This window comes from Photinus pyralis, unplaced genomic scaffold, assembly GCF_008802855.1.
Source record: "Photinus pyralis isolate 1611_PpyrPB1 unplaced genomic scaffold, Ppyr1.3 Ppyr1.4_LG3a, whole genome shotgun sequence".
Classification (NCBI taxonomy): domain Eukaryota; kingdom Metazoa; phylum Arthropoda; class Insecta; order Coleoptera; family Lampyridae; genus Photinus; species Photinus pyralis.
In genome coordinates this window covers 12,893,379-12,908,460 of record NW_022170509.1, presented here as the reverse complement: position 1 = coordinate 12,908,460, position 15,082 = coordinate 12,893,379, and the positions used below count along the sequence as shown (strand labels likewise).

At 36.5% G+C, this 15,082-nt stretch overlaps 1 protein-coding gene across 3 annotated transcripts in view; it reads right to left on the bottom strand.

The window, feature by feature from the left end:
- The window catches only part of LOC116166268 (nipped-B-like protein A), a 41,430-nt gene extending 26,702 nt beyond the window's left edge, over positions 1-14,728 (bottom strand). For 2 of the 3 annotated variants that reach the window (XM_031481141.1, XM_031481143.1), the window contains exons 1-10: positions 14,479-14,728; positions 14,020-14,132; positions 13,805-13,970; positions 13,629-13,744; positions 4,149-4,493; positions 3,846-4,096; positions 3,401-3,800; positions 3,163-3,350; positions 2,882-3,113; positions 2,616-2,830 (exon numbers count right to left, since the gene is read on the bottom strand). In XM_031481141.1, coding sequence (XP_031337001.1) covers positions 2,616-2,830; positions 2,882-3,113; positions 3,163-3,350; positions 3,401-3,800; positions 3,846-4,096; positions 4,149-4,493; positions 13,629-13,744; positions 13,805-13,970; positions 14,020-14,083 — 1,977 coding nt within the window. In that variant the 5' untranslated portion in view covers positions 14,084-14,132; positions 14,479-14,728. Of the gene's footprint in view, positions 1-2,615; positions 2,831-2,881; positions 3,114-3,162; positions 3,351-3,400; positions 3,801-3,845; positions 4,097-4,148; positions 4,494-13,628; positions 13,745-13,804; positions 13,971-14,019 lie in introns of all 3 variants that reach the window. The other variant, XM_031481142.1, reaches the window with a different exon arrangement.
- Between the last annotated feature and the right edge of the window lie 354 nt (positions 14,729-15,082).

Below are 15,082 nucleotides of genomic sequence, written 5' to 3'. Positions count from 1 at the left end.
GCTATATTTGATACCGATATATAATCTCGATTTGACATAGCAGAGGCTCGCTAAAGTTCAGAACTGACATACGCAGAGATTATGTTTTTTGTACTGTTTTTGTGTGTCTTTGAAAAAAGACATCTTGACGATATTGTTAATCAATCCGATTAGTCGATCCCTGACATGTAGTGACCGAATATTGGTTTTGTGTCAGTCTTTGTTATGCCAGTGCAATATGTTAACTGTCAACGCCTACATGAATTGTGTATATTTTGTTTATAATTATGTATGCGTGCGAGTTTGCCGTTGGTTACTCTGTTATTTATTTTATGTCATGACTTGTCTTTTGATCGGTTATTGTCAGTACTCATGGTAGAGCCTGGAGTTCGGTAATTTATAACCCGGCATTTTAAGACTAGTGGGTTGGACTGGCCCTAGAGATGTCTGAATGAATGAGTTGGGGTCCCGCTTAGTCGTACATGAGGGCGCTGGCTAGGCCCGGCCTCACTTGCGCAGGGATTCGCTAAAAGCGTGTGGCGTGTTCTCGTTGTGACCTTTTGTTTTGTTAACAATTTGGGGTATCCTTCCTATGTGAAAGGCTCTTCTGAGAGGCCAACTCCTAGCGATTTCATACAATGCTGACATGTAATGACCAGAGCAACTAAAGACTACTCGGTGTGGGATTTGGACTGGCCATCCAATATCCAAACCTATTATATGAATTTATTGTAATGTTTTAATGATGGTTTTTGTTATGTGTGTGTAATATTGATTCTTTAGGAATTCCAGCGGAGCCTGGGATTCGACATTGTATTGCTGTACTGGCTACCTTCACGCACGCGGTATTGTGGGCGTCCCGAAAAACAAACACCACATTTCTTTCTACTAAAGTATTTCAAATCAGCGATTCCCAACCGTATACCAATCGTAGACCCCACAGCTCTACTGTTATCTGAATATATACGCCATTTTAATTTGCCTTAAGGTAGACCTAGGTCAGTCAAAGAAATCGCATCACAATCAACACCCACACAAGGTCGCAGCTTGAGAATGATATCAACAACCCAATATAGTAGCACTTGTTCTAAAAATAACTGTGCTTTGGGATCTCGCACGTTTATGGTAGACCTACACATAGCTTAGCAAATTGTTTCTTGGTGAGCAATTTTTATTTCGTCCATTTTTCCTTTAAAAATTGTTCATTTTAGATGTAATTACAAACCAGTGTAAAGTCTACTGTTGAAAAGAATATCAAATGCATTTTTCATTTAATTAATTATACCTTGTGTACCCTACATAATTCAATATTTTATGTCAGTAATCTACTCCACAATTTTTAGATACTTTAGCTTAAGTATCTACCATATTTTGAAAAACGCTTGCATTTCCCCTTTTTATAGTGCGCTGCTTATAGCATTTTCAAAAGTAGTCTTGAACGATTTCTTCATATTTTTGGCATATTTTGCGTTTAGGTTTTATAAATTCAATTTTTGCCTCGTAAATCATCAATAAACCACAAATTTCATAAGAATCCTGATTTTAAAGCTCCGCGTGACGTCCTACACAAATAGCATATTCTTGTTTTCTTTATATCATATTCATGACTACAAATGTACGTGACTGTGGTAAATATCTGAAAGTCTCTGAAAGTTTCCGAAGGACGCGGAGAAATTTCCAGATAAAAACATGTTACTTTGAAACAACATTAGCGCCATCTATAGTTATCCGTCTGATTTCGAAACGGTAACAATCTAGCTAGACTAAAGGCAATAAGCTTCCCCACCACTTTGGCAGCGCGCTCTTAATGAACGAAATTTTAGCGCAATTCGTGGGGCTGAACGAATCCGTTTCGTTCATGATTAAAGACGACGTTAAATAATTAGCGCATTTTGTGGCGGTCAAAAAACTAAAAAGAGTCATAAGACCAGAAAGACCAAAATTAGGCCGTTAAGAGCTCAAAAAAACCAGAGATCGTCATTCCCAACAGTTTTGACTCAACCCAAACATGTCTGTGGTATGTCAATAGTTACCCCCCCCTCCCCCACCTCAATTCACAAACTCCAATTTTCTTCTCTGACGAATGCTCACATCATGTTGGTATTGATATTAGTTACCTTTTCGATCGATAACCCCGGGGCTACATAATTATCCCGTATGTTCGTATCGTTCGTTCGTCTTACTATGTCTGATGAGTCGTCCTATATAAAAAAATTCATTGAACAAGTCTAGTCTATAGTATTGTTTGAAAAGATCAAAGTGAAATAGCATCTTGCACGAACGAGTACTCAATATTTTACATGAAGAATTATCTATGATCGAATTGGATAAAAAGAATTTGTGAAAAGACCAGCTTGTGGGAGAAAACAATGAAGACCATGAATGCGTTCACATGAAACGCTAAATTGAACAAAATAAAGCACAAATTGCACATTCACCATCCTTCATGAATATCATTACAGAGATGATATAAATTACTGTAGAAATCAAAATGTGGAACTTAAATTAAAAACTAATTTTATTCCGTCATTTTTGTTTTCAAAAGCAATCTGTATTAAAAAAAAGTATTGATAAAAAGAAGAAACAATTATGTTTTTACGAAGATGTACTGATGTACTTCAAAACTACGTACTTACCGTGGTTACAAGTTTTAAGCATGCCAACTGCAGTTCACTAACGTTTTCAACAAAAAATGGGGAAACGCCCATGGAAGATGCGTGCAGAACAGACGTATCCGTTAAAACTTGTATGCTAAGAAGTTCCGCTAATAAATTTACCATTTCGGTTATTTTATTGTACAACACTACGATGCTTCTTTCTGATATTTGTGCAGATTTTTTCCTCCTTCCATCTACAAAAAATATGGTAAATGTAAAAATATCGACAAATAATAAATGTTTACCTTTCTTTTTGTTATCTAATCTGTAAGTACAATCGAATGAGGGAAAAATGGTATTATGAAGCTGATACTTTATGAAGAGTACCACCCTGTCAATAACATCTTCTAAATATATACGTTTTGGCATATTAGGTGATGTCATTATGTAGAGAGATACAAGGCAAGCATCGGCAGCACCCATCACTCGTTCCATTGTAGTCTCCATCCATATTTGTCGTATCGTTTCATTGTCTTCCTACAAAATACGAAATAGCAAAACTATTGCAAATCATTTGAAAACTAACATCCGAAATAGGTGACACACGGTCACCGCCCCGTATATTTAATTCCATAATACTTAATACCCGCAATAATTTATCGGTCGGAATCATTTCGGTCGCTCCCAACGTCTTCAACTTTGCAGTTTCCGTCGATAAAGCTTGCATTACGACTCTACTCAATAAATATTCATCTTGCACCATTCCGTCTTCACCTAAAAATTTAATAGTTTGGCGCATTCGAAGAAAAAAAACGCACACAAACCTATCTCTGGAGTATCGTGATCACCTGCACTTTTAACAACCAAATCGACAGTCTTATTAAACCTTTGATACGTATTCTTCTCCATTAATTCCTCGAATGACAACTTTTCTAATACAGGTACAAATTCCTTTTCAACTCTTCTCAGTTTCGGTTTAACAACAACAACCGACTCTTGCTTGTCGTCCTTGTAAACATTCTTTTTTCGCTTCGTACCACTCGCTAACGTCGAAAAAATATCAGGCGCATAATCCTCGTCTTCGTTAACATTATTTTTTCGATCCTTCTTCACTTTCTTAGGCGATTCTTCCAGTTCCGATTCTGACCCGTCCTCTATCGTCTTACCATCGTGAGTTTTTCCCGACCTAGCTGTTTTCGTATGGTTTGTTTTAGGGTCTGCAACCTAGAACGGCATTTTTAGGTTATAATTTCAAACACAATTCAGTACCTCGACAAACAATCGTTCTAATTTTACTACCGGTTGAAATATCGGAATTGAATCTCCCTTCGTCGACAAGCTTTCTGTAGTATCAACTAAGGTAGTAGATGAAGTTAATAGGCTGCCGTTTTGATCCAGCTCCTGGGAAGCGGGATGTGTTTCAGCGGGCGCGTCTACTTTCGTACTATCAATTTCAAGAGGATAGGTGGCAGGTACGACTGTTGAAGCGGGTGCGTCCGTTGCTTGTGGCGGGGACGAACCTGGGGAAACGGTTTAAATAATTTACTTTTCCCGCCAATTAACAACTCTTACCGCTCGTCTGTTGGTGATGTTGCCTTAATAAATCCATTGTATTACTGTTTGAATTATATTGCACATTTTCAGATTCCAAACCGATTGGATTTTGATTACTATCTTTTTGAGATATGTTCATATTATGACAGTTAACGACTGGCACCGCAGGCTTTTGCTGTTCAGTAATTACTGATGGCCGGTGAACTTGTGACACTGATGTAGGCACTGTTACAGCTGTTGGAGACGGATTACTTTCCAATACACTATGATCCTGCGATGGTGGAATAGTCGAATTGGAAGGAGGTGGTTCAACAGAAATTTCATCAGTATGATTGCATTGAGGTTGTTGTTGAGGTTGCACCGCTAAGTAAATAAACAAATAACCATAAATTTGTATTTGTATAATATTAAAATAATAGCAGTAATGTAGGCTTAAGTTATTTTGGACACGATAGAAAGCGCGGCGATGACGGTATTTATCGAGTGCATTGATTTTGACTGTATTTTTGTTTTATAAATGTATAAATATGTCTTCTGTCGATGTAACATTCTCCCTAGCATTTTTATAATTCGTACAGATTGTACATCTAAATATGGGGATGGTCGATGGAATACAGCACGCCACTGGTGACCAGAAATATTTAAGAAATACTGCGACAGTTATATAAGTGTGGACACATTTGCTTATAGATTTTTTCGGTATCTTTTATGATAAAGGAATTATGATCGGAGGGTCTCAGATGCTACATCCCTGTAGATAATTATATATCCACATTGCATAAAATTCAGAGAATGGATGGTAGGGTAGGAAGACATGAAAAGTGATAAGAGGATGCGAAAATTCGAAAACGTGTATAAATCCACAAATAAAAACAGATGATTTAAAAATTGAAAATTCCGATCGGTTAGATATTCAAAAAAAATGAATCTAACCATATTCGTTTTTCTTTTTTTCTGGCCCTGTTTGAAAAAATATCAAAAAACAAACAATACCTTCTCATAGGAAATTTTTAAGCTCTACAAGATGGTGCCCACAGATTTTCACTGTCTTTGAGAAACTTCATATTTTTCTACGAGCCAAAAAAAGTACATACTGTATTGAGTAGCATTTTTTTATTACGAGTACAACGATGTGTGGAACAATATCATTGTTTGTTATGTTATTTAAAGTACAATTATAATTTTCCACTGACAATTGTACTTAGGTGTGCAGGTACAGTACTGTACTATTTGTACTGTACTTGTCTTCTTTCTCTTCTGGGGCTTTTCCAAGCCATGGTAAAATTGCAAAAATAAACCCACTTCACAAATCAAAATCTAAATCAGAACCACAAAATTATAGACCAATTTCGATCTTAAATTCTGTATCGAAAATACTAGAATCTCTCATAAAAGTTAGATTAGTTGCTTTTTTGGAAACCCATAAATTGTTTAATAGTTCACAACATAGCTATAGAGTAAATAAATCAACTACCACAGCTTTACAAAGTATGTTACACTACATACACACTGCGCATAATAATGGCAAGGTCGTAGCATCGATAAGTTGTGATTTGTCGAAGGCTTTCGATCTGGTTGATCATGACTTGTTAGTGGACAAGCTATACTCATATGGCATTAGAGGCGTGACGCTAAATTTTTTGAGATCCTTTATTAGTGATAGGTGGCAATATGTTGCAGTTGAGCAAATTTCTTCCTCGGGACAAATTATTGAAGTTGCATCGGAATTAAAACCAATTAAAGTATGGAGTACCCCAAGGATCTATCCTTGGTCCTATATTATTTATAATTTACCTACCGACCTATTTAACTGCTTCGATCCATCTTCATGTGATATCACCACATATGCAGATGACACTAGAAGAGAACATCATGCAGAAATATATTTAGACTAGTGTGTGTGGCTTGTGTTGAAGAAGAGTTAGAAATTAATTTAAAACGTGCGTTATCAACTCTTATTAATTGGTTTAATGCAAATAAACTTTTACTCAATTTGGAAAAAACAAAAATTCTTCTTTATAAGAAAAATATGGGTTTTGATATCGCTCCACTACGTTACTAGTCAGTTCAATTAGAAAGGTGTCAATCCTGTATCTTCTTAGGAGTTATTATAGACACAGAACTTAGTTGGAAAGATCACATTGACCATCTGAGAGCAAAATTACATTCATCGATTTTCGCATTGTCCCGTTGTAAAAATTTATGTGACCATAAAACCCTTTTGCAAATCTACTATTCAATATTTGAAAGTAAGGTGCGATACGGTATCTCATTATAGGGAAATGCTACTAGTCATAGAATTGCTAGCATACTTAAGGTTCAAAAAAGAGCAATCAGGGTAATGTTTTCGCTACAGAAACGGGAATCCTGCAAACCGTATTTTAAAAACTTTCAGATTGCAACCGTCTATTCATTATATGTGCTTGAATGTTTATGTTTCGTGTTCAAAAACAGAAAATTATTTTCATTAAATTGTGATAACCACTCGTATAATACGAGAACGAAAAATAACTTTTCTATAATGAGATCAAAAAGTAAGGTGCATAACTCGTCCTACCTACAGATGGGGGTGAGATTTTATAATGCCCTTCCGACACATGTCAAATGTATTACAATGTTGGCTCCTTTTAAAAACCAAATTAGAAAAATTCTTCAGTCAATGGTGCTATACACACTGGATGATTTCTTTACGAATATCAAAAAATGCTAGTCATATTTTTAAAAAAAATAATAATAAATTTTAATATATACACCTATTTACATTTCTTTTTTATAGATATATATATATTATTTATTGTACTTTATTGTGTTTTTTATTTATGTTGTTATTGTGTGACAGTTACACCACATTCGTGGTTGAAATAAATGCTCTCTCTCTTTCTCTCTCTCTCTGTCATTTTTCTTATTGCAAGTACAAAAATACCTGTGCTGAAACGCTTTAACGCCTACCATTCTATTTTCTCATACGTACAGTATTAACCTCTTCAAGTGGGCTTTGTTAACGTTGGTTGTCGTGCTTAGCCTAAGTATTGGTCATCTGCATTTGACACTAAAGGGTGATCGAGCCGCACCAGCACTCTATATGTCCTGAATTATGATTATCAAGATGATTTAACTGTATATGATATATTGCAACACAAACCCCAGCTTGGAGAGCATCTCCCCCCCCCCCCCCAGTCCCGCAGGGTTACACAAACGAGCGCTTACAGAGAATAACTGCATTCACGGGGGCATGCGTTATTTTAGGTGCCCCTACTCTATGTTGAAAGATTTAGTGGTCTAGTGGCTAAAATATTCAGCTTGCACCCGGGTGGCCCGGGTCCGATTTATAGTTTTTTCGCAAGAATACGTACCCAATTCAGTGGAGTTAGACATGAGGTTATTTGTAGGTTTAAGATTGTCTTCTCATTTTTTTTAAAAGCAAACTTACACAAAACAACAAAATCAGTTGAATAATCAGTTACTAATACATTTTCTCCTAAGAAGATGAAATAAGTGTGTTTAAACGTTAATCTCATTGTCTGCTATGTGTATTACTACGACAAACCAGTGTCTCCTGAAGTCACATCAAAGATAATACGACACCACCTGTATAAATTCTCACCAGAGTCAAAGTTTTTACTACAATAGTAGCCACTATGCACTGCATTTACATAGAACAATGTGGAACATAATACCAAGACCCAGGAAAAATTTTTCCTATGTCATTTGATCAAACAGTTACAGAGAAAAACCAAGAGTTGTGAATAAACAGTTTTTTTTTCCGTCCATTTTGGAATGTATCACTGGAATTTTATTGCATATCAAATTAAAAGATTATTTCCATTGTATGCAATTTTCCCAAAATCTTCGAATCCATAAGTGGTGAACACATATTATCCATAGTTCGCAACGTAATATCTTCATGTTAACATGGGTTTATCGCAAAGCGTTCAACAACCACAAACTTCCTTAAATTTACGCAATTCATATCAGAGAACTTAGATCAAAGGTTTCATTTATACTGACTTTACTAAGGCATTCGGTCGATGGAATCACAAAAAAATAAATAAATAAATATATAAATGTTCTCCAGTCCACATCTTATGTAGCAAGTAGTGGCGTATCCCAGGGGTCCAACCTAAGACCAACACTATTCCTATTTTTCCATGTCCGTGTTTACTTTACACTGATGGCTTAAAACTATACAACACTATACATAGTGTGGAAGATTGCCATACTTTGCAAAATGACTTAGTAACGTTTACCAATGGTGTGTGACGAATAAACTGCAATGCAATTGAATCTTAAAAAATTAACCGTATGACTTTTGCACGCGTTGAAGACAAAATAGTGTTGAAGTACTCAATAAACTGTTATACAATAAAGCGCGTTTCTGTAATGAGGCGGCGCTAACTATGTCAGAGGGAACCTCAACAAATGTCGTACAAACCTAGCTATTCACAGGAGATGTACAAGATTCGGCACGAAATTACTATTATCACAACATCGATTAAGGCTGACTGATGCCAGTTTTAAGTGTATGACGATTAGGATCTATAACAAACTGCCCAAGGAGATAATAGATGCACCGACAAAAGCGAGTTTCAAACATAGATTAAAGCACATGTTAATCCAAAACTATTATTATAGTATATCTGATTTTCTGTATCAATAGCTGTAGCTTTTTCCAATATTTGAATCGACGTACCTATCTCTTTTGTTTTCTTGTATGAGATTAATAAACGTAAATAAAATAAAAAAAAATAAAAAAAAAATGGATTGGCTAACACATACCCCCCGCACGATGTAATAGTTTAACTATAATATGGAAATTTTGCAATTTTACCCAAAAAGTTTTCAGCTCTTCTTTTTATGGATAAAGCTGGACACTCAGGTTCGGTCAGCCGGCAGTCCATGGACCGTCAGTACGTGTGTAGTGAAAATTGGCCGGCTGGCAGTTGCCTTTCCGGCCAAAGTCGTCCGGCGACCTAAAGGTGAATATCGACACTTAAGAATATGTGTACCAAATTTGGTTCCAGTGGGTTCAGCCATTTAGCCGGAAATGAGAGTACAGACAGACAGTCCTGCATCATCGAGATATTGTTTGTTTGGGATTCCTGGTGCTTCAAAAGGGTTTCCGTCAAAAAAGTAGGGTGGGATCATTTTTATTATACATACGTACATATGTACATACATACAGACGGAAAAAATGTTATTCTTTAAAAGCTGCTTGAGATCTACAATGTCGACATTTGATGAAATTTTGACATGTCCAAAACGCAATAACTACCTAGCTCAAGTTAGGAAGCTAAGAATAAAAAATTATCAAAGTCCTCGTGTGAGATCGAAGGGACTTCAGCGCATTTTTGTGTGGCAGATCAGTATTCTATTAGCCACTTTCGACTCAACCATCAATAACAGATCTTGTCGAAGGCTACTACATTCACTAACCGTTTCCCACTTTCCGCGTGCACCCGCAATTCGCTTTTAAAGTTAAAATCGGGTCGGGGGCTACCACATTCCCTTTGACGGTAGCCACTTCCGACGTCCCGTTCACCCGCAATTCGCTTCTATTGGCGACACGAGAAAGAGAGACAGCGATTCGAGATTTACGAAACGTTAAACCGCGTGAGTTCGCAACGGAAGGTAAAAGGCGCCCGAAGTTGACTACTTCTCGAAGACGCGCGCGCGCGCCTCGCAAAAGGTCGTTAATTTCGCCCCTAGGACAAAAAACAAAATTCCGCCACGCAGGAGTTGTGCGCGTTTACAACATCTTTCCGCCGACACCAATTTGAAAAGAATCGGACCAAAACTGTAGTAGAAGATAGGAAAAAACTGAAAAACCTTCACGTTAGTATACTACGCTCGAGGATGACGCCCAGATGTCGCCAACCCCACATCATGTAGCCATGTCCCTAAGGTTGACAAATTTCACGGCCTTGTAGATACACGTACACCCGTTGCCTTTCTACAAGAGTTCTTCTACGCGCCCACATTTGCAGCCAGCCAGCCAACCAGCCAGCCAGCCAGCCAGCCAAAGTGAGATTAAAAGCTACTTTTTACAAATAAATTTGCAAAAATGCGCTAAAAAAATATGGTTAATATAATGGTTAAAATAATAATGTTCAAAGTGACGACCTTCCTGTTGGAGCCATTGGAGGCATAACCGCACCACAACTTGGAATCGCTGGTGTCTTTTGTGCCAGTGGAACTTTTATAGTTTCGGCTATCCAGAGCAATAATTTGTTTAGAGGGAGGGGGGGATTTGAAATTTAAAAGAATATATCATGACATTTGGCAAAAGTCTATCTAAAATTTCCTTAGCGTGTGCCTTAATTCACCCCTAAACCGCCGACACAATTTACGGTCTATGGAAAATAAATTCAAAAACCGCTCAAATTTTTATAATATTCGATTAACCGCACAAAATTGCTTATTTCTGAATACATTTAAAATTTTGCTGAATCCCGCGGGATTGACATATAACGATCCTGCAAATACTGGGATCGAAATTTTGCCGCGGAATTGCATTCCCTAGTACTTTCCGATTCTTCTATAAAATATGGGTGTTCTATTTTTAAAAAACCTAAGTGTGATACGCCACTGAAATACAGCACGCCACTGGCCTAATTCCAAATCATACTGCTTCACAGCCGGATAAAGAGTTATTCGGGATCAACGCCCATGTTTAGCAACCACGTGTATTTTGATCAAAACATGTTGAAATTGTTAGCTGTGCACCAAGAACCATTTTTAGTGAACACTTATTATTCAGCTACACAACTCCGAGCAGCGCCTTTGATCTGGCGATTGAGAACCAAGCAAGATAGAATGTTGCGGGCTTTCTCTCGCTTAACAATACTGCGTACAATTGCAATAAAGATAGGTTATGTTACCTGCCTAAATAATGAAAGCAGTCTTTTACTCCAAGAGACAAACCGTTCCCGCCAGGACTCATTTTCTTATTAGACTCTGCCTGACGATGTTACAAACAATCACATTATGAAAATTAAGGTTTCCAGCGAGGTTTCCAGTCTACAATTCTGGTAGAAGTGACAGTCTAACCACCTTAGATTCTACCCCAAATTCACTTGATTTCATACCCAGATTGAACAATTTCTTTGTACTTCAGCCCTTCTCACAATTAAATATTATTATTACTACACCAAAATGTTAAGAATTTAATAACAAGCCTTTTTTCTGACCTAAATAATAAAGAATCATATAGTGCCATACAGTGTGTATTTCTTCTTTACAAGCCATATAAAAAAATAAAGTTGATGATGATTTGTCCAAAACGAAACGTATTGAAAATCTCTCAACAGTGTCTTGTAGAGCTCAAAAAGTGCAACTGAGAAAGTGTATTTATTTTTTTTGTATCTGTTCCAATAACATCAGAAAAAATAAAAACAAGGTTTTTCTGGCTCTCTTCGGGAGTAATCGGAATTTTCTGATTGTCTTAGAAGAATAATAATAACTCTTTGATTGCGCATCTTTTCTCTAAAATGACCATCGTCGTATCTTCTATGGTTTCTAAGATCCCCATGATAGTCATCCTTATCTCGGAATATATTGCATGTAATCGTAGAACCATTTATTGTTTGAAGCTAAATGGGATAATGTAATGGCATAAGTCTTTAAGCAAGTTGTCTGTACAAATTATATCATTTTCCCCTTGTTCTCCCCTATGCAATTCGGTGTATAGTACTAACAATACAACTGAGTATCGAAGACCTGTACTCTTTGCAAGCCAAAATGAAAGTCTAATATATAAGTTTGGTGACCTTTAAAACCTAATCTTGTTATCCCAAATTCAATAATGCTCTCACTTGGACATATATATTTTTTTTCTTTCATTGACAAGCCTTTACTCCTAAATAGATGTAAATGCATTTCGTTTGTATTGATATTTGTTAATAAATTTGTATTTCATCTAAAATAGTTACTCTCTGATAATCCACAAATTATGCTCTTAAGGAAGATTCTTCACACCAACATTCTATAGATGACTGTCATATTTCCCTTTTCATGAATTATTTAGGTGTACCTATATAAGGAAATAAAATGTAGAACAACAATCATCTAAGTCAAATACCTGAATCCAACCAAAATATGGATAAGCAAAAAGAACATGGGAACGAGCTATACCACGCTGTAAAATAACAAGGGGTGTATAAACTTAAATTCTGAAGCAATATTGCCTTGACACTTCCACTGGTGGAGTTTTATGGCGTTTTCTTACGAAAATCACAATCGCGCGCATTATTTCAAAACACAGGACAAACTGAAATAGAAACTGTATAGTAGACTCCGCGACGGTTGCTAAAATGGAAAACTTACGTATGGATGCTTAAGCAGGACTCACCTCCCTTTTGAAACGCCTACACTAAACGCTATTTAAGTATAACAGTGGAAGGGCTTTTTTACACCACGCTTACAATCGCTCTAGGATACCAACTATCATCTGACACCATAATTTAATTTAATAAGCAAAGTGTTCAGTTTTGCACGAAGAACAGTATTTAACTTATTTCTTCAGGGAATTGGTGGCAGATCAAAACTTGCATCTATTTGCAACAACTGAACCAATATCCCCTGTGATTTTCACCATACAGCTTAGGTATATGCTTTGACCACCTTATTAGACTCTCAGCCTTTGTGTCTAAGTTGTCATGATGTGAAAATAAATGCATTATTATTATTATTGTTATTATTATTATATTTATTGAACAAATCAAACAAGTGATTATATTGTCGCTGTCACACTAAAGTGCTCGTTTCTCGCCCTAAATCATGGTCCTAATGAGAACTAAAATAATGTACAGCAAACATAAAAAAATCACAAATACTGCGCACTTCAAAAGTAAAGCTGCCATCAACAGTGCATGCCTATAAACATTAATCGTTTGCTGGTGATTGTCAAAAAATATTCCACTTATTATTATTATTATTATCAAAGTTGACGGGATTTTTCCGTCCCCAACGCAAATTTGTATCTGTGATTTGGGGCAGCAGCTACGGCTATTTCCCTGACTACCTATACGTTCTAGTCTAGAACATTATGATAAGATAATTGTGTATCGCGACAAACAGTGTCACGTTCAAGACATTCCATTGCCACGGTTAAATGACATTGGCAAGCATCACTATTTCCAAGTACACGACAGTAGATGAATAAGAAAACCACTTCGTAAGCGCTCTTAGTGCCAAGATCTAAAATCCTCAGACAGACAAAAGAATTAGTAAAATAACAAAAATGTACGGCTAACCCCATTAACAGTAATATAAAATCTACGAAATGATTATAATCAACCAAAACTTGGACTAATAACTTCAATTCAACCTTCCCCTTGGTTCTTTTTTTCAGCAAAACCTGCGATCCATTACTTCGAATGAGCATAGTGGTCTGCTGTTCATTTTAATATTAAAAAGATCTCGAATCCTAATCATACAATGTCAAAGTCGTTACAATAGGCTTGAACTAAATATTTTTTCTGAAAGACAGTACATACTTACTGGCATTATCATTAAATACATCTGGGTTTGTACACAATACTCCCTTCAATAGTTCCGGCATACCGTCCTGCTGTTCAACACCATGTTCTAATCGAGCATAATGGTCTTTCACATCTCTATAATAGAACACACGAATAGAATATACGTATTAATATTATGCGCTCGCAACAACTTACATATGACTTGCCGATGTTTGTACTAAAGAATGCACTAACTGGGGTATAAGAGCGTCATCTCTCAAACCGAGCAAGTTTTGAGCTTCTTCCGCTACTCTCGGATGAAAAAGTAGGGTGTTACTCATAGTTTGAGGTACTGGGGTAGGTAGTGGCATCTCCGGAAGCACTGAAACAGAGTTTACTAAGGCTGGCTACACTAAGACGGCGATACTTACAATCCGAAAGACTCGCCACCCCTGCTAACGTGGTGATGGGAACACTCGGAACTTCCCGATCCATCTCCACGAACGAGGTTTCTCTCACCCCAACATAATGTTTGCTAATAAATCTGTATTACGAAAAGAAAACATCACGATAACGATTTATTCCGCACAAATCTTAACCTAACCTAGCATTCTTATGGAAATAGTTTATTTGTCAATCATTATGAACCGTTGAGGACTTCTTTTAACTGACGAAACCATAGTTTCACATCAAAACACTTATTGCACCCCAATTAATAGCGCAAAAACTCATATAACTAACATAACTGTCAACACCATTTAGAATAACACTTGAAGAAAACTTGGTGATTTTCAATGTGTAACATATTTTATTAAATGTACACATTAATTGAGAATTACCGTAATTTTTAATCATTTTTTGACGGTTTTCGGCACTTTAACCATATTTACCTGGTCGATGCATTTTTGAGGTATATGTATTTGTTTTCGTTTGGGATGCTTCGCCTTGGATCCCATCCGTGCTTCTATAAAAGAGTCCATCAACTATTAATCCCTAACATTCAAAATATCCATGGTTTACATGTACAATTACGGGATTTATACACTCATAATAAACTATATACAATAAAACGTAACCCAATGGCGACGTTCTAAACAGACAGTTGATGGGAGGCAAACTCCATTAACCAAATCGTCTACAAAGTTGTTTCCCCTAAATCAGCAAAATTTTAGTGTGCCCAGCCTGATTTTAACAAGGCGCGTAAGTTAAACGCGCCGCGATATGACATTGAACGCTACCTTAAAAGACTTCCAGTGGCGTATGTTGCATTTCGCATAATAATTTCACAAAAATAAAATGTGCGGTTGTGCTTCAACGAAAGCACACAACCTAGACCAGATGCATCTAAAATTCGCATATTTTTACGAAATATCGAATAAATGTAAATGTAAAAATAAAAGAATTTTTAACGTAAATTATCAAGCTTGGAAAAATTAATTTCAAAATGAAAAACTGAAAGATATCTTTCACTTGCTCTGGTTTTTGAGGAAATTG